A 20532-nucleotide genomic window follows, 5' to 3' on the forward strand; every position below is an offset into this window, starting at 1 on the left:
CTGAATCTCTGCTGTTACATTGATTACCCCCAGATAACTCTCCAGTGACACATGGACAGCAGTTGAAATTTGACCACCAGGGCACAATTAAGTGAGAATTGACTGCCTCGTATTCTGTTTATTCTTCAACAGATTGCAGTGGTGGTGCAAAATTACTGTGTTGCAACTTTTCAGCTGTGCCAGTTGTTTCCCTTCCCCATTTTAAGTTGCTTGAATGAAGACAGCCAGCATGCTTTTTCCTCACTGTGTAAAATACACTAACTGTGTCACTTTTAACCGTAGGCTACTTCTATCCGAGGGATGGTAAATATCACTTTGCTCTAAAGAATTATGTTTACGACAACAATCCTGAAGCAACATGTACCATTCAGACTATAGAAGAACTGAAACAACTTGAAATGATGGAGTGCAAAAGGAACAATATGATTGCACCACAGATGTCATCGAGGCCTCTATCTGCCATTGTAAGATTCTGTGGGTTTTTTGTGATGCACAAATCAGTCTATGATGTCTGAAATAACACATACTGCAACTTCTTTTCCTATTTCCTTAGGCTCCAGATGAAATTAGACCTCCGAATAACTGCACTTTGATCCCCATGGTATGTGAGCCGGTTTTTGACCCTTGTCTCCCAAGCAGGATGGGTACGTTCCAAACAGCAGATCAAAAACCAACAGAGCAGCTCAGCAGGACTATTTATAGACGTGATTCTGCACTCAATTCCGGTTATAATGGTTTTGCTCCAGGTATGATGTTACCGTTCTTTCTTCAGCTCTTTCACTTCCATGTTGATATCTTTTAGTATATTTCTTGGTTTAACTGACCAGCCTGCAATCTGTAGGTTGTAGGTAAAATGTATATATACATGGATGAATTGGCTGTGCAAATAGAGGTAAACGAATCTGATTTGGTTGGGTCTACGGAAAGGTGGCTCAAGGATGGCCAAGACTGGGAACTCAACATCCAGGGGTATTCAATATTCAGGAAAGATAGGCAAAAAGGAAAGGGAGGTGGGGTAGCATTACTGGTTAAAGAAGGGATTAACACAATTGTAATGAAGGATATTAGCTCTGATGATGTGGAATCTGTATGGGTAGAATTGAGAAATACTAAGGGGAAAAAAATATTAGTGGGAGTGGTATATAGACCTCCAAACAGTAAGGCGGAGGTTGGGGATGGCATTAAAAGGGAAATTAAAGAAGCGTGCAATAAGGGCACAGCAGTCATCATGGGTGACTTTAATCTACATATAGATTGGGCTAATCAAATTGGTAACAATACTGTGGAGGAGGAATTCCTGGAGTGTTTACGGGATGGTTTCCTGGACCAATATGTCGAGGAACCAACCAGAGATCAGGCCATCTTAGACTGGGTATTATGTAACAAGAAAGGATTAATTAGCAATCTTGTTGTACGAGGCCCCTTGGGTCAGAGCGATCATATGATCGAATTCTTCATTAAGATGGAGAATGAAGTAGTTGACTCAGAAACAAGGGTCCTCAATTTATATAAAGGAAACTACGATGGTCTGAGGAGCGAGTTGGGTAGGATTGATTGGGGAATGGCACTCAAAGGGGTGACGGTGGATAGGCAATGGCAAACATTCAAAGACCGAATGGATGAACTACAGAAGTTGTTCATCCCAGTTTGGCAAGAGAAAAAGATTGGTGAAGTCAAGCGTAGGTCCCTTGCAGTCAGAATCAGGGGAATTTATAATGGGGAACAAAGAAATGGCAGACCAACTAAATACATATTTTGGTTCTGTCCTCACAAAGGAGGACACAAATAACCTCCCAGAAATACCGGGGAACATAGGGTCTGATGAAAGGGTGGAACTGAAAGAAATCATTATTTGTAGGGAAATGGTGTTAGGAAAATTGATGGGACTGAAGGCCGATAAATCCCCAGGGCCTGATAATCTACATCCCAGGGTACTTAAGGAAGTGGCCCTAGAAATAGTAGATGCATTGCTGGTCATCTTCCAGAACTCGATAGACTCTGGAACAGTACCCATGGATTGGAGGGTAGCTAATGTTACCCCACTATTCAAAAAAGGTGGCAGAGAAAAAGCGGGGAATTATAGACCGGTAAGCCTGACATCGGTAGTGGGGAAAATGCTAGAGTCCATTATAAAAGATGTACTAGCAGAGCACTTGGAAAGCAGTGACAGGATCGGACAAAGTCAACATGGATTTACAAAAGGTAAATCACGCTTGACTAATCTACTGGAATTTTTTGATGATGTAACTGGTAAAATAGATAAGGGAGAACCAGTGGATGTGGTGTATTTGGACTTTCAGAAGGCTTTCGATAAGGTCCCGCATAAGAGATTAGCATGCAAAATTAAGGCACATGGGATTGGGAGCAAGGTATTGACTTGGATAGAGAACTGGTTGGTGGACAGAAAGCAGAGTTGGAATAAACGGGTCATTTTCCGAGTGGCAGGCAGTGACTAGTGGGGTACCGCAAGGATCGGTCCTAGGACCCCAGCTGTTCACAATATATATTAATGATCTGGACGAGGGAATTGGATGTAATATCTCCAAATTTGCAGACGACACAAAGCTGGGTGGGAGGGTATGCTGCGAGGAGGATGTCATGAAACTCCAGTACGATTTGGACAGGTTAGGTGATTGGGCAGAAACATGGCAAACGCACTATAATGTGGATAAATGTGAGGCTATCCACTTTGGTGGCAAAAACAGGAAGGAACATTATTAGTTGAATGGCAATAGATTGGGAGAAGGGGAAGTGCAAAGAGACCTGGGTGTTCTTGTGCACCAGTCGCTGAAGGTAAGCATGCAGGTGCAGCAGGCGGTTAAGAAGGCAAATGGTATGTTGGCTTTCGTAGCAAGAGGGTTTGAGTACAGGAGCAAGGATGTCTTGCTACAGTTGTACAGGACCTTGGTGAGACCGCACCTTGAGTATTGTGTGCAGTTTTGGTCGCCTTATCTGAGGAAGGACGTTCTTGCCATGGAAGGAGTGCAGCGAAGATTCACCAGGCTGATATCTGGGATGGCAGGAATGACGTATGAGGAGAGATTGTGTCGATTGGGCTTATACTCACTGGAGTTTAGAAGATTGAATGGGGATCTCATCGAAACCTATAAAATTCTGTCAGGCCTGGACAGACTAGATGCTGGAAGGATGTTCCCGATGGTCGGGGAGTCCAGAACCAGGGGTCATAGTCTAAGGATAAGGGGTAGGACATTTAGGACTGAAATGAGGAGGAATTTCTTCACCCAGAGAGTGGTGAACCTGTGGAATTCTCTGCCACAGAGGGCGGTGGAGGCCAGTTCATTAAATATATTCAAGAAAGAGTTGGATATATTTCTTACGGCTAAAGGGATCAAGGGATATGGGGAGAAGGCAGGGACAGGGTACTGAATTTCAATGATCAGCCATGATCTCATTGAATGGCGGAGCAGGCTCGAAGGGCCGAGTGGCCTACTCCTGCTCCTATCTTCTGTGTTTTCTGTGTTTTAGTGATGATGATCTTTTTCACAACACATCTCATTGCATACTTTACCCATAATAACATGGTGAGCATATTTCAATTGAGCTCTATATGTTTCAACTGATGCATTTCATTCTGCATTAACTTACCTCCCCCGGGTGCACTCATGCCCCTTGTTGGAAGAGACTCTGTATAATACCAGGTTTCGGCCTGCATTAGTTATCAATGTAATGTGTACTAAGGTTCTTCTTCCTCACTTCCCCACTCTTATACTGCTGCTGCCACTAACATCCACCAGCAGCTCTGTAATATAAATGAGGTGGTCCTACAATCTACACCTCTTAATTCAAGGTTGCCTACTTGAAACTATCAGGTGATCCAAATTTGTTTTGGCATTGAATTCCCATCTTGCTGTGTTATATATGTAGCTGTTCCATTTTTGGATTTTTACACCAGATATTTTCTTCTGTGCAGCATGGCTGATCACTCTCATAAGCTGACTTCATGTGCCCTGTGTCCCAGACATAACTATGCAATGATATGAAGACCCAGGAAATGCAACAGAGAACGTTTACACTTAGGGTGGCTTGTCAATAATTTACAAACTCAAGTACATTTATTAATATATAGGCCTAGAAATTCAGTCTGGACACTTTTGGGGCGCTAAAGTCGGGCGCTCGCTAAAGTTAGCGCCCGCCGGAAAGTGCAGGCCACCTCGCCGAAATTCAGTAGAGTTGGCCAAGAGTTTGGCCGAGCGCTAAAACTGGCGTTGCAATGCTCTGTTCAGGCGCTAATCCGGCAATGCGGCCTGATAACGCCGAGGCCGGGCGCAGCGCAGGTGCGGTCATGTTTTGATTGACAGCAGACACCCTGACGCCGGCCTGCTCTTAAAGGGGGAAGGATCGACTTTGACTGCTGCCACGCCCTGCATACTGGAGCCCTGCAGCTAGGCCTCAACACTGCTGGTGGGCCAAAATAGCGCCATCGGAGACATGGAGAGGGCCCGTGAACGAGCGCAGCGCTTCTCCGAGCATGCTCTGAGGGTGCTCATTAATGGTGTGGAGGACAAAAGACAGATCTTGTGCCCGGACAGTGGCAACAAGGCTCCCAGGAGCGAGTACAGGAAAGCCTGGAGGAGAATCGCCCGCAGGGTGTCATCCACCTGCGATGTCCCCAGGAGTGCGGACCAATGCCGCAAGAAGTTCAACGACCTCACTCGGTTGGTGAAGGTGAGTACCCTTTCCAGTGTCCTCCTCACCCTTGCATGTGCACCTCACATTATGGGCAAAGGGACCTCAAAGGCCTAATGGGCAGCCCTCCTCCCGCAGCAATGGCACTGGCATGATCATCAATAGCACTTTCTGCACTTACCACACTGGCCAAGCTATTCCACCATGGGAGGCAGTGCACACAGCAACAGGGCACCACACTGGCCAAGCTATTCCACCATGGGAGGCAGTGCACACAGCAACAGGGCACCACACTGGCCAAGCTATTCCACCATGGGAGGCAGTGCACACAGCAACAGGGCACCACACTGTACTTAGAGTCCGTCCTTTCTCTTGCAGGCCAAGCTGGCAAGGAATTTGAGGAGCCAGACTGTCACCGGTGGAGGCCGTCCCCAGTACCAGGCGCTCACTGATCTGGAGGAGAGCGTGGCTGGACTCATGCGTTCCCGGGTGACTGGCCCTGTTGCGATCGGCGAGGCGGACCCTGTACTGGTACCCACTGGTAAGGACATGACCGGTTGGACCTCTCTCGTTGCCCTAGCGCTTCAGATCTAGATCCTTTCCCACTGACCGACAAATGCGCATAATGCCACCACTCAGGCCTCCCTCGCTGACGCCGTGTCCTCACTCTAAAGCTACTCTTATGCCTTCCTGCTTTCAGCTGCTGAGGAGGAGGTGGTCCCTGAAGCTCCGAGTGCCAGGCCCTTGGAGGAGGAGGACGACGAGGACCAGGAGGAAGGCGGCACATCGGGGGAACCCTCAGCCGCGCCAGGGGATGGCAATGGAGGGGGGACGTCTGGCCTGCAGGAGAGCCAGGGGGAAGTGTTGCAGGGGAGGGCAGATCCTGTGGCCAGTGGGGTTGAGGCACGCGGGAAGGGTCCGGCAGCACGCCGGCCTGCTCCCCAGAGGGGGGAGGTGTTGCAGGGGAGGGCAGATCCTGGGCCCAGTGGGGTTGAGGCAGGCGGGAGGGTTCGGCCAACTCGGCCGCCTTCTCCCCAGAGGGAGAGTCCTCCCTCCAGTCCGGAGAGGGTCCTCGCCCAGGAGGTGCGCCTCCTCGAAGAGATCTCGGCGGCCTCTGAGCGGCACCACCAGGAGTTCATGGGGGTTGTGGACCAGATGCCTCAGGCCATTCAGTCCCTGGCTCAGAGTGTGGTCGCATTCGGGGAATCACAGGCCAGGGGGGTGGAACAACTCGCGGCAGCCCATGACAGGGGTGTCCAGCATCTCGCGGCAGTGCAGGACGCGACTCGCGAGATGAGCGGTGCCGTCCAGACACTGGCACAGCTGATGCGGCCACATACCAGGGCAGTTCGGGCACTCACTTCTGCCACACTCGCTGTGGCGCAGAGGCTTCGCCACGGCACCCGCCGCCCTGCTGCAGCACAGCGGTCTGGCCTCCACCAGATAGCTGCGCCTGCTGCACTGCCAGGCCGGCCGAGTGCCAGTGTCTCTGGCGAACATCGCGTGCCTGCCATCAGCCAGCTTGCCCCCCTTCGTGCAGCCGACACTGCCACTCCCCCAGCCAAGGTGCGACGAGCTGCTGCTGGCACTGATGCTGGACAGCTGCAGCAGTCAGCAGCCGGCCCCTCCCGGGACGTGCGTCGTCTAGGCCGACCCCCAAGGGCATCTGCCGACACGCCTCGGGGCCCTCATGAGCCTTCCCCCAGCCTTGTCCCAGCCACAGGGCCCAGGTTGAGGCGGAGCAGCAGGTCGGGCAGGGGCCGGGGAAGGCTGTCTAAGGACTCGCCCTCTCGGCACACCCACTAGAGTGTGGTGAGAGCGGTTTTTTATATACGGGGGGTCTTGTGTTTTGGGGGGGATTATTTTGGGAAGGCCGAAGATCAAGGCCTTGATTGTTTTTATGGGGGTGTTTGTGTTGTGGAGGGGGGCCCTTATTTTTGTAAGGCCGATGTTGAAGGCCATTTGGATGGCCAAGTTTTGTAAGTCCTCCCCAGGTTTTGGGAGCAACAGATGTTTTTGACTGTTTTTTGGGGCTCTTGTCTGTTTTTCTGTTTCATGTGGGAAGGGCCCTGATTTTGTGAAATAAAGCGTTTTATTTATTCAGCATGTCCAGGTGTCATGTTTCAAGTGGTTGTTGCGTTAACCGGCTGAGGGCTTGCGGAGCGGCTGCCTTCAGGTGCGTACATTTCCACAGCCCATTCCCTAACAGGGGGCCTAGAAGTGTCGAGCAATAAGCCCCCGGCAGACGGCCCTTGGACCTTGTGGCTCCCTCCTGGGCTGGTACTCCTCCTCCTCCTCCTCCTCCTCCTCATGGTCCTCCTGCTCGTCCTCCTGAGGTGGTGGTGCAATGTCAGGTGGCAGTGCCTGAGTCCTGCGGATAGCCAGGTTGTGCAGCATGCAGCACACGACGACGAACTGGGAGACTCTATCCGGCGAGTACTGTAGAGAGCCGCTGGAACGATCCAGGCAGCGGAACCGTTGCTTGAGGACACCTATCGTTTGCTCTATGATGTTCCTTGTGGCTTGATGGCTTTCGTTGTATGCCTCCTCCGCTGGGGTCCTGGGCGCGCGGAGCGGGGTCATGAGCCATGTACACAAAGGGTAGCCCTTGTCCCCAATAAGCCATCCCCTTGGTGGAGGCTGTGCCTCGAACATGTCAGCCACAGTAGTCTGGCGCAGGATGAATGCATCGTGGCTGCTTCCTGGGAAGCGGGCATTGACAGCTTGGATGCGCTGCCTGTGGTCACACACCAGCTGTACATTGAGGGAATGGTAGCCCTTCCGGTTGCGGTAATCCTCGGCATTGTGGATAGGTGCCCGCATAGCCACATGCGTGCAAGTCAATGGCGCCCTGCACCATGGGGAAGCCCGCGAACCTGCCAAATCCGACTGCACGCTGCTCCTGCCTCTGTCGGGTCATGGGGAAGGAGATGAATTGGTGTCTCCTCGCGAAAAGTGCATCGGTGACCTGCCGGATGCAGCGATGCGCGGCAAACTGGGAGATGTTCGCTATGTCCCCAGCAGCGGCTTGGAAGGAGCCGCTTGCATAAAAGCTCAGAGCCACCGTGACCTTCACTTCCACCGAGAGAGACGTCCTGCACATCAGCTGTGGACGCAGATCTCTGTGAAGCAGCTGGCAGATCTCTGCAACCACCTCCCTTCTGAAGCGCAGCCTCTTAACACAATGCGCGGCAGTCATGGTGAGATAGGACACCTGCTGCCGGTATTGCCTGAGTGTGTAAGGCCTACGTTGCCGACGCCTGATGGCCCCTCTGCGTCTAGGCATGGCTGGCCCTCTCTCACAGCGTCTGTGAGCCCTTCGCACATAATGCTGCAACTCAGGGTTGCACCCCCATACAGCCCCCATAATGAAGTTGAAAACAGTGAAATCACAATGAGTCAAATGTCAAAGCACTGGCCAGAAGCCAAAAATACCTCTCCTATGTTGTCCCAAATCAGTAAGCTCTGTCCCTTGGTCTCTGTCAAGAAATCCAAAGCAGTAAAGTCATTGCAGCAAAATGGCTGGGCTTTATAGGTCAGTGTAAGTGCCCTTTAATTAGCGCTCCCCGAGGCCCACAGGGCCTCTGTTGCGTTCCACTTCACAGTTCTTAGCAGCGCCACGCCCACATTGGGCGGGCGCCACTGAATTTCCGGTTTGGGGCGCACAAACAGCGTTGCGCGACGATATGACGTCATAAGCTGCGCGCGCACCTGAGCGGGCGCAAACACTTTGCGCCGGCGCTAAATGTCAACTGAATTTGGGCGTCGGCGCGGATCGCGCTGCGCCCGGGCGCAAAGTGCCTAGCGCTGGAAGTAGACCCCTCTTATGGCGTTAACGGCTGGCGCTATCCACTGAATTTCTAGGCCATAATCTTTTCCTTCAAAGTTTGGAATTAAATTAGACTTAATAAAATTATCGGCAAAAATGTTCTGTCCCCTCACCTGTCAGACTCACTGTCGATATGTTCTGTCCCACCTGTCAGACTCACTGTCGATATGTTCTGTCCCACCTGTCAGACTCACTGTCGATATGTTCTGTCCCCTCACCTGTCAGACTCACTGTCGATATGTTCTGTCCCCTCACCTGTCAGACTCACTGTCGATATGTTCTGTCCCCTCACCTGTCAGACTCACTGTCGATATGTTCTGTCCCCTCACCTGTCAGACTCACTGTCGATATGTTCTGTCCCCTCACCTGTCAGACTCACTGTCGATATGTTCTGTTCCCTCACCTGTCAGACTCACTGTCGATATGGATTTCTCTACCGGTTCAAGAGCTTGATGATGGGGGTGTCTTCTCATCAACTTCGTGCCGCCACTCGTTCTCCTTTCTTTGGCTTTGAATTCACGTCCACAATGCTTTTTCTTTTCTTCATGAAATTAAACTCCCATTTTTTTTCTTTGTGTTCTCTTCAGCAGTTATGGAAGCTAAACCTACCTCTTTACCTAAGGCCGGGAGTTTCCTTGAAGCTGCTTGTAATGGGGCTTCCACCGCACTTCTGGTGAAAATATGGTGGCGGAACAGGCAGCAGCTCCAAGGAAATTCCCGGCCCAGGTCTTGTAATTCTTGTCATCGTGTCATCACTTTGTTACTACAGAACCATGGAACAATATAAGTTTACAGCACAAACGGAGGCCACTCGGCCCATCATGTCTTTGTTAGAGAAATCCAGCACTAATCCCACTGACCCACTCTCTCACCATAGCCGTGCATCTTCCTCTGTTTCAAATATTTATCTAATTTTCTCTTAATAGATGTGATGGTCTCTGCCTCAACCAGTTCCTATGGTAAAACATTCTGTTCTCCAACAGCCGTCTGCATAAAAACAATCTCCTAACCTCTCCCTTCATTCTTAGTAATAATGTGAAATTGGTGATCCTTTGTAGCTGACTCCCCAATCAGAGGAAACTGTCTTTTCCAATTTACTCATTAAAACTATTCATAATTTTAAAATCCTCTATTAAATCTCCTCTCATCTTTCTTTGCTCCAGTGGAAACAATCCCAGTTTCTCATAACTGTAGTTTTGCATAATTGACATCATCCTGGTGAATCTATACTTTATACTCTCGATAGCTTTAATGTCCTTTCTATAATGGGATGTCTCAAACTGCACACAGTACTCTAACTGTGGCCTAACTGATGTTTTCTACAAATTTACCATTATTTCATTACTTGTGTATCCTGTATCCCTATTTAAGAAACCCAAAATGCTGAGTTCTTTGTGGCTTTATCTACATGTGTCACACTTTCAGGGAATTATAGATTAGAACTCCTATATTACTGTGTTCATTGACACACTTCTGCATCTTTCTATTGAGTGTGTACTCTCATTCCTGGTTCTTCAGCAGTGGCTCAGTGGTGACACAAAATCTAAGCTGACACTCCAGTGCAACACTGAGGGAGCGCTGCACTGTCAGTGGTACCATACATCTTTCAGATGAGACATTAAACTGTCTGCCCTCTCAGGTGGATGTAAAAGATCCCATGGCACTATTTCAAAGAAGAACAGCGGAGTTTTCCCCATGTCCTGGCCAATATTTATCCCTCAAACAACATTACTAAAAAACAGATTATCTGGTCAAATTGCTGTGCGCAAATTGGCTGCCGCGTTTCCTACATTACAACAGTATCCACACTTCAAAAGCACTTCATTGACTGTAAAGAGCTTTGGGATGTCCTGAGGTCATAAAAGGTGCTATATAAATGCAAGTTCTTTCTTGCCTTTCAAAGTATATTACCTCACACTTGTCCACATGACATTGCATCTACCACCTGTCTGCCCATTCCATTAACCTGTTCATCTTCCTGAAGTCTTTTACAGTCCTCCTCACTGTTTGCCAAACCTCTTACCATTGTGTCATCAGCAAATTGTACTCCCTATGCCCAAGTACAAATCATTTGTATAGACCAGAAAAATAAACCCAGCCATGACTTCTGAGCCCTAATATTTTCAGGGAGACGGGGAGGAAGCAGGGGGCAGGAGTTCTGGATGGAAATAATAATAATAATTCAACTTTATTGTCATTGTACAATGCACAACGAAATGTGATCTTGCAAGCTCCCATGAGTCCAGTACAAATAACATTTAACGTAAATAGCACCGTCCTGGGAGAAGCAAAGCCGCTGCGTCTGTGCTGAGAGTACAGGTTTTCTGGACATCCTGCTGAAATTAACAGCAGCATGTATTTTAAATCTTTTCACCAGGTTCCGTCTGACAGCCAGGCTGCCTGTCGGGCGAGAAAGCCTGTGGCACAAGGCCACAGTCAAGGAGCAGAGAACAGGGGAGAGATTGCAGGGAGGGGGGCTCATGGTTGGGTGAGAGATCATGGGGAGGGGCTCGTAGTTAGGGGAGAGATCATGGGGAGGGGGCTCGTAGTTAGGGGAGACATCACGAGGAAATAGCCTCATGGTTGGGGGTGAGATCGTGGGGAGGGGGCTCGTAGTTAGGGGAGAGATCACGGGGAAGTAGCCTCATGGTTAGGGGTGAGATCATGGGGAGGGGGCTCGTAGTTAGGGGAGAGATTGCTTTGGCAATATAAGATGTACCTTGTCATGCCAATAAAGCGATTTGAATTGAATTGAATTGATTGTGGGGAGGGGGGCTCGTGGGGGGAGAGATCGTGGGGTGGAGGCTCATGGTTAGGGGAGAGATCGTGGGGAGGGGGGCTCGTGGTTAGGGGAGAGATCGTGGGGAGGGGGGCTCGTGGTTGGGGGAGAGATCGTGGGGAGGGGGGCTCGTGGTTGGGGGGAGAGATCGTGGGGTGGGGGCTCGTGGTTAGGGGAGAGATCGTGGGGAAGGGGGGCTCGTGGTTAGGGGAGAGATCGTGGGGAAGGGGGGCTCGTGGTTAGGGGAGAGATCGTGGGGAAGGGGGGCTCGTGGTTAGGGGAGAGATCGTGGGGAAGGGGGGCTCGTGGTTAGGGGAGAGATCGTGGGAAGGGGGGCTCGTGGTTAGGGGAGAGATCGTGGCGTGGGGGGCTCGTGGTTGGGGGAGAGACCATGGGGTGGGGGCTCGTGGTTAGGGGAGAGATCGTGGGGAAGGGGGGCTCGTGGTTAGGGGAGAGATCGTGGGGAGGGGGGCTCGTGGTTAGGGGAGAGATCGTGGGGAAGGGGGGCTCGTGGTTAGGGAGAGATCGTGGGGAAGGGGGGCTCGTGGTTAGGGGAGAGATCGTGGGGAGGGGGGCTTGTGGTTGGGGGAGAGATCGTGGAGAGGGGGGCTCGTGGTTAGGGGAGAGATCGTGGGGAGGGGGGCTCGTGGTTGGGGGAGAGATCGTGGGGAGGGGGGCTCGTGGTTGGGTGGAGAGATCGTGGAGAGGGGGGCTCGTGGTTGGGGGAGAGATCGTGGGGAGGGGGGCTCGTGGTTAGGGGAGAGATCGTGGGGAGGGGGGCTCGTGGTTAGGGGAGAGATCGTGGGGAGGGGGGCTCGTGGGGGAGAGATCGTGGGGAGGGGGGCTCGTGGTTAGGGGAGAGATCGTGGGGAGGGGGCTCGTGGTTAGGGGAGAGATCGTGGGAGGGGGGCTCGTGGTTGGGGGAGAGATCGTGGGGAGGGGGCTCATGGTTAGGGGAGAGATCGTGGGGAGGGGGCTCGTGGTTGGGGGAGAGATCGTGGGGAGGGGGGCTCGTGGTTAGGGGAGAGATCGTGGGGAGGGGGGCTCGTGGTTGGGGGAGAGATCGCGGGAGGGGGCTCATGGTTAGGGGAGAGATCGTGGGGAGGGGGCTCGTGGTTGGGGGAGAGATCGTGGGGAGGGGGGCTCGTGGTTAGGGGAGAGATCGTGGGGAGGGGGGCTCGTGGTTGGGGGAGAGATCGTGGGGAGGGGGGCTCGTGGTTAGGGGAGAGATCGTGGGGAGGGGGGCTCGTGGTTAGGGGAGAGATCGTGGGGAGGGGGGCTCGTGGGTTAGGGGAGAGATCGTGGGGAGGGGGGCTCGTGGTTAGGGGAGAGATCGTGGGGAGGGGGCTCGTGGTTAGGGGAGAGATCGTGGGGTGGGGGCTCGTGGTTGGGAGAGATCGTGGGGAGGGGGCTCGTGGTTGGGGAGAGATCGTGGGGAGGGGGGGCTCGTAGTTAGGGGAGAGATCGTGGGGAGGGGGCTCGTGGTTGGGGGAGAGATCGTGGGGAGGGGATCTCGTGGTTGGGGGGGAAGAGATCGTGCGGAGGGGGCCTCATGGTTGGGGGAAGAGATCGTGGGGAGGGGGCCTCGTGGTTGGGGGGGGGAGATCGCGGGGAGGGGTTCGGAGATCGCGGGGGGGTCGGGGGAAGATCGGGGGGTTCAGAGATCGCGGGGGGGTCGGGGGAGTTCGGGGGTTCAGAGATCGCGGGGGAGATCGCGGGGGGGTCGGGGGAGATCGAGGGGGGGTGGGGGGAAGATCGCGGGGGGGTTGGGGGGAGATCGCGGGGGGGGGGTTGGGGGAGATCGCGGGGGGGGTTGGGGGAGATCGCAGGGGGGGTTGGGGGAGATCGCGGGGGGGTTGGGGGGAGATCACAGTGGGGTTTGGGGAGATCGCGGGGGGTTGGGGAGATCGCGGGGGGGGTTGGGCAGATCGCGGGGGGGGTTGGGGAGATCGCGGGGGGGTTGGGGGTGATCACGGGAGGGGTTGGGGAGATCGCGGGGGGATTTGGGGAGATCGCAGGGGGGTTGGGGGATGTAATGTATGTACCTTTATAAGGGGGGTAACTACTTTTTACAGCTCATGTATACTGTAGTACCGGCAGTGACCACACCTGTATATAGCCCAGAGTAGTAATCTGTACAGATCAGTTGCAGTCAGAGCCACGTTGAGTAAACACTTATTTTACCGTTCTCCGCAGTCTGTTTCTTCTTATACACGGACGTAACATTGGCGACGAGGCAGGTTCGAACCTACCTGCAACTCTGCATCACCTCCCGGGGATTCGTTCCTGGAGATCAGTGGATTGGAGGTCAAGGCCAGAGACTCGGGCGTCGACCACAGGCAACCGCCCAGTCATCCAGCAGAGACTCGAGAATTGTGGGGGAGGCTGTCGAGAGCCAGGCTTGGCTTTCCAGTCGAGGTGGTCCAGCGAAACGGGCTGGCAACAGGTAGTGCGCAGACCCTTCCCGGACAGCGGCGGGCTACAGCCGACCGAGCGGCACAGCAAAGGGCCGAGCAGCGTCGACGGGAGAGAGGGCAGAGTGCACAGGGTGCAGCCGGTGTTCAGGGGCCGAGCAGCATTGGAGAGAGGGAGAGAGACGCGCAGAAACCCGCCAGGCGCCGCCATTGCCACGAGAACCGCCGGGAGCGGCGTTGGCAGCAGCGGGGGAGGAAGGAAAGCGCGGGAGACGCCATTTTAAGCCATTGGGAGACGCCATTTTAAACCACACCCAAAATGCCGAAGAGTGGCAGTATCACCGCATTTGACAATGAAGTCGAAGATTGGACTACATATGTTGAACGAATAGAGGTGTACTGCAAGGCAAATGAGGTGTCAGATGACAAGAAAGCGTCGGTATTGTTAAATTTAATGGGTGCAAAGACGTATGGTTTATTACGAAATCTAGTAACCCCAACGAAGCCAATGGAAAAGAGTTTTGAAGACATAGTAACGATACTAAAGGAACATTTAAACCCCACACCGCTGCTGATAGCAGAAAGATTCAAGTTTCACAAACGGAACCAGCATAAGGATGAAAGCAATGCTGATTATTTAACAGAACTGCGCAAACTATCGAAACACTGCCAGCTTGGAGCGGGACTGGCAGATACCTTAAGGGACAAGTTTGTGTGTGGGCTTCAAAGTGAAGGAACCCAGAAACGGCTTTTATCTGAAAAGGACCTTACGCTGGAAAAGGCTTTCAGCATTGCGGTATCATATGAAGCAGCAGCACGGGGCGCTGCAGAGATACAACAGAGACCGCAAGAATATGGCACAAACGAAATGTCATATGGAACAGAGAAGTGCTATCGCTGCGGCAGAACAACACACGACCAGAATGATTGCTGGTTCAAAGACAAAGTGTGCAGACAGTGTGGAAAAGTAGGACACAAACTGTGGTCCATTGTCGGAGCAAATCTGTTCTGGCAAGCCATTCCTGGCAAAAATGGTCCGTAGGACTGCAATAGTTTTCTCCGTGGTGGTGGAGGACATTTTGATGACCTCAGGCCATTTCGAGTGCGCATCCACGGCTATTAAAAACATTGAGTCCATGAATGGACCAGCAAAATCAATATGCACCCGTTGCCATGGAGATGAGGGCCACTCCCATGGGTGTAGAGGGGCCTGTGGTGGTGCATTTTGGACTTTCTGGCATCCTGAGCAGCTCTTGGTCAGGTCCTCGATTTGTTTATCGATTCCCGGCCACCACACATAAGCCCTGGCTAGGCTTTTCATTTTTACCCCTCCCAGATGACCCTCATGAAGCTCATTGAGCACTCTATCCCTTAACTTGGGTGGAATTACCACTCGGGATCCACACATCAAGGTCCCCCGGCACACTGACAGTTGTTCTCTCCTTGTCGAGAATGCTGGCAAAAGTGAGTCGCCATGTGCTGGCCATCCCTTCACCGTTAGGGAGGCCCTCAGCCTAGTGTGGGGAGTGAAAAAGTTCAATCACTATCTGCACGGGCAGAAATTCACCTTGCTGACTGATCACCAGCCTCTTGTCTCCATTTTTAATCCGAAGAAGGGCGTTCCGGTGATGACTGCGCAACGACTACAAAGATGGTCACTTTTTCTAGGGGCTCACCACTATGAGATTGAATATAAGGGCACGAAACAGCATGGAAATGCTGATGGGCTATCACGCCTGCCACTGCCTACTGCGGAGGAAGCACCAGCAGTGGATCCTGTCAAAATATTCCATTCGACTACAGTTGAATACCTACCGGTAACTAACGCTTGTATCGAAAAGGAAACCCAAAATGACCCGACACTGTCTCGGGTATATGATTTGACGGTGAAGGGATGGCCAGCACATGGCGACTCACTGTTGCCAGCATTCTCGACAAGGGTGGGGGGGTCGGGGGAGATCGCGGGGGGGTCGGGGGAGATCGCGGGGGGGGGGATGGTTGGGGGAGATCGCATGGGGGGATGGTTGGGGGAGATCGCGGGGGGGTATGGGGAGATCGCGGGGGGGTCGGGGGAGATCGTGGGGGGGTTGGGGGAGATCGAGGGGGGGTTGGGGGAGATCGCGGGGGGGATGGTTGGGGGAGATCGCGGGGGGGTGTATGGGGAGATTGCGGGGGGGGGTCGGGGGAGATCGCGGGGGGGGATTGGGGGAGATCGAGGGGGGGTTTGGGGAGATCGCGGGGGGGTGGATGGTTGGGGGAGATCGCGAGGGGGGATGGTTGGGGGAGATCGCGGGGGGGTGTATGGGGAGATCGCGGGGGGGGTCGGGGGAGATCGCGGGGGGGTTGGGGGAGATCGAGGGGGGGTTGGGGGAGATCGCGGGGGGGGTTGGGGGAGATCGAGGGGGGGTTGGGGGAGATCGCGGGGGGGTCGGGGGAGATTGCGGGGGGGTCGGGGGAGATCGCGGGGGGGGATGGTTGGGGGAGATCGCGAGGGGGGATGGTTGGGGGAGATCGCGGGGGGGTGTATGGGGAGATCGCGGGGGGGTCGGGGGAGATCGCGGGGGGGTTGGGGGAGATCGAGGGGGGGTTGGGGGAGATCGCGGGGGGGTCGGGGGAGATCACGGGGGGGGTCGGGGGAGATCGCGGGGGGGTCGGGGGAGATCGAGGGGGGGTTGGGGGAGATCGCGGGGGGGTTGGGGGAGATCGCGGGGGGGTCGGGGGAGATCGAGGGGGGGTTGGGGGAGATCGCGGGGGGGTGGTCGGGGGAGATCGGGGGGGGGTCGGGGGAGATCATGGGGGGGTCGGGGAGATCGGGGGGGTCGGGGGAAATCGAGGGGGGGTCGGGGGAAATCGAGGGGGGGGTCGGGGGAGATCGCGGGGGGGGTCGGGGGAGATCGCGGGGGGGTCGGGGGAGATCGCGGGGGGGTGGTTGGGGAGATCGCGGGGGGTGGGCGGGTCGGGGGAGATCAGTTCAGGGAGGAGATCAGAGGAGGTCGGGGGAAGATGGCGGGGTTGGGGATCATGGAGGTGTGTGTAAAGTCTGTGGGTTGTTTAGTTAATTAATACACAGACTACCAGAGTAACTTAAAACAGGACTTTACTATTCGAAGGCCAGGGCGAATCTGCCCAATAAATCCTGACACAACACTTATATACTGGTGTGGTCACCGTCGGTATTACAGTATAAAGAAGCCAAACAAAGTAGTGCCACCCTAAAATAGTTCTCTTAAAGGTGAACGGTTACATACAATAGTTCTCTTAAAGGTAGACGGGTACATACACTACAATCCTCCCTTTTTAGCTTACAACATACTTATTCCCCATTAAACATAACATATAATCAACTTCATGTAAAACAATTCACAGATATAGTCTCTGCGGGAAACAGTTCACAGATTCAGTCTCTGCGGGAACAGTTCACAGATTCAGTCTCTGGTCTTGACTCGGTCCGAACAACATCTCTGTGGTGTAGCCGGTTCACATTTCTAGCGTGACTCATCCAATAGTCTTTCCCTTGGCTTAACAGCTTGAACTTCCGTCCTGCTGAACCAGCAGTGCTGACTTTTACAAACAGCTGGACTGCCTTGGTAATTTTTCCTACTTTCCAACTGATTTGGCCCCCTTCGTAGGGCCCACGTGCATGATCTGATAGAAGTGATAATGATTTAGATGGTTATCGTCTTCTGCTTCGTCTTTTTCTTTTCTGCTTCTTGGAGACTCTCGGGGCTCCCTTATCCGCTGCCAGCTGTAGCGCCACCATCTCCCTATGTTCCTTAGACTTTAAGTGTTTCATCCTGATTTCTGCACTTTGGGAGTTTTCATCACAAGCTGGGCAGACCAAGTCATCGTAATATTCCGTGTCACTCAACAGGTCATGGTAATATTCGGTGTCGTCCTGAGCTAGTCTAGCGAGAGGGCCTGCTACTTCTTCCTTACCCAACTGGACGTTAGCCGACTGTTGTTCCCTCCCTAGACATCTTTCCTGAAGAGACTTCTTCATGCGTTCATATTCATCCCGCTCTTCCTGGGTTTCCTGCCAATCCTTCACTAATGACCTCATTTGTGATTCCAATACTTCCCCTTCCGTCGGGGATTGATTGATCGGGCTATTCAATCCTTCTACTGGAGCAGCTGTTTCAACATTCTGTAGTTCACATTGACGTGATTCAGCGTACTTTCGGCAGCCCCGTAAAATCTGTGTTGCAACCTCAACTATTCCCCAAACTTTTGAGAGCTCCGAACCCCTTCCCTTTGAAGATTGAAGCTCGTGTTCAAATGGTTCCCATTGCAGAGTCTTGTCTCTCAGCATATGAAGGAGTTGGCTGACCGTTAACTCTTCCACGGGGACCCTGTGGATCAGAGTCTTCTCCATTTCATCCACCTTTTCCTCCAATGCTTTCACCTTTTTTTCCTCTTGTACTTTGGCTTTAAGCGCTCGGAGAAGTTGCGCCTTGATGCTCTCTAGCTCATGTTCAGGGGCCATTCTTACAGTCTCTGTGTTTCTTACAGTTGCCTTTTCTTTCACTGAAAGAATTCCCAGTTGAATCTGTTCTTCAAGTTGTTGAACCTCGGTCATTGCCGCCTCATATTTGTCTTGGGTTTCCTTCAATATATGAGTTCTTGGACATCTTGACTTTCATGTTCTGCCATGTCTTTCACCTCTAATTTCTCATCTATGGATGGAACTTCTACCGATCAGTCTGTCTTGGCCTTGAGCTCATCAAGAATTTCCTGCAGCCTTTGGACTTCTTGCTCATGTTCAACCTTTAGTTGCTCATATGCTTCCACTGAAACTAGCTTTTCGGAGGTTGCCGAGTTAACCCCCTCCAGGATTGTAGCCTGGGCCTGTTCATGCTGTTCCTTCAACTTCTCAAACTCTGCTTGTAAGGAGTCGTAGAGAAGAACTGGAATAAAATCCTGGCTTCCTGAAGATTCCTCTTCATTTGCTTCTTTCTGCAAATATTCTAACTCCTGAACATCATAAGGGAGATGTGATCGGTGATTGGTCACGATGGCTCTATGGTCGCTCTCTGCTTGAGCTAGCTGCTTCTGTTGTCTTTCCAGATTCTCCCATTCGGTGTCATAGAACTTTTTCATTGTTTTCATCTCTTGTACGAGACGGTAACTCAATTGTTCTAATTGTTGTCGTAATTTGAAATAAAGTTGAGTCCGAGCTCGGTGTTCTTCCGTCATGGATATGTCCTTAAACTGAACAGACTCAGAATTCTCTGTCAAACTATGTTGTCGTTGTTCGGTGGAGATCTGTTCTGAAACTTTGTTCTTCTCTGAAGCATAAGCCTTTCTGCATGCCTTCGTTTTTCCAACCTTAGTCGGCAAGTCCATTTTAGCCTTGTCTTTCACATTTGGGTTGGTCTTATCGTCATCCGATTCAGAATCTGAGCTGATTGTCTGCACCGAGTCCTCACTCGTTATGGCTTTTAGATAGTGCCATTCCATGTCTATTTTCTTGATCCACTCCCGTCCTAGAAGTGGTGGTCCTCCCTCAGGTACTCCGTATAAGTTCATTCTTGGGTGTTCTTTACCCCTATCTCTCACCTTGACTCTTATCTTTCCCATGGGGTATACTTTATGCCCCGTGTATGTCTGCAATACGAACTTGGTATCTCTTAAGGGTATATGTGAGAATAGCTGGTGGTAATCCCTTCGATTTATGACTGATAGAGCTGATCCAGTGTCCAACTCCATTTTCACTTGGACTCCAGCTATTTTTAGCATGACCCAGATAGTTTGTAGGTCAGCTTCCTTACTCACATTGTGAATTCTCAGACTACCCAGCTCCTGGCCGTTTGGGTCTGAGTCCGAATTCTGTTCGTCTGAACTCTTCTCAGCCACCTTGTGTACCTTGTTGTACTTTTCCTGTGATGGCTTCCTTTGGTTGTTGGTCCTTTGGTTGTTGGTCTTCTTCCCTGACCGGCATACCTTAGCTATGTGACCCAGTTTGCCACATTTCCTACATTCCTGGTTCTTAAACCAGCATTGGTTCTGGTCGGTTCTGGTCGTGTGTTGTCTTCCCACAACGATAGCATTTTGTTGTTGTCGAGGTAATTTGATCCACACTGAGTGCCGCTGTCTTTAGCTACATTTCCGCAGTTCCCTTCGCTGCGGCTTCGTGCGATGCTGCAATAAGGACAGCCCTGTCAAGTGTAAGGTCGTTCTCTTCGAGTAGTCGCTTTTGCGTTCCTTCCTTTGCCAATCCGCACACAAACTTGTCTCGCAATGCCTCTGTCAGATTCCCTCCAAACTGGCAGTATTTCGCTAGTCTACGCAGTTCGACCAAGTATTCTGCGTTGCTTTCGTCTTTCCGTTGCGTTCTCGCATAGAATTTGAATCGTTCCGCCAACATCAACGGTGTGGGGTTCAAGTGATCCTTCAGAACAGCCACAATATCATCGAAAGTCTGATCCGCCGGTTTAGCCGGTGCTAGTAGATGCTTCAAGAGCCCGTATGTCTTCGCGCCCATCGAGTTTAGCAAGGTTATAGCTTTGTCATCTTCTTCTATTTTATTGGCCTCACAATAGATCTCAATGCGTTCCACATACGTGGCCCAGTCTTCTACCTCGGAATTAAAATCATTGATGTTACCACGCTTAGGCATCTTCCTCTCTTCCTGATAAACACCACGAATTATTTCTTTAAAAAAATTTTTTTTTTTCCAAGATGGCGGTTCCCGCGAAAATGGCGGTTTCCCGCGCTTATCTTCTCTCCCTGCCCACTTCAATGGCGGTTTCCCGCTTCTGTCTTCTTCCCCGCCTAATGGCGGCTTCCCGCGTTTCTTCCCTGGCGGGAGGGGTACACTTTCCCCACGGGCGACGGCCGCTGGCTTTCAGGTTCACAGCCTGCAC

The 20532-nt window shown here is 52.2% G+C and overlaps 1 protein-coding gene across 1 annotated transcript in view; it reads left to right on the top strand.

The window, feature by feature from the left end:
* The window catches only part of LOC147124649 (ciliary microtubule inner protein 2B-like), a 39716-nt gene that overhangs the window by 9549 nt on the left and 9635 nt on the right, over window positions 1-20532 (top strand). Inside the window, exons 3-4 of the mRNA XM_085990935.1 lie at window positions 283-464; window positions 554-746. Of these exons, the coding sequence (XP_085847061.1) occupies window positions 283-464; window positions 554-746 (375 nt within the window). The remainder of the gene's footprint in view (window positions 1-282; window positions 465-553; window positions 747-20532) is intronic.

This window comes from Somniosus microcephalus, chromosome 1 (assembly GCF_052327205.1).
Source record: "Somniosus microcephalus isolate GS21.2 chromosome 1, FLI_Smic_1.0, whole genome shotgun sequence".
Taxonomy (NCBI): Eukaryota; Metazoa; Chordata; class Chondrichthyes; order Squaliformes; family Somniosidae; genus Somniosus; species Somniosus microcephalus.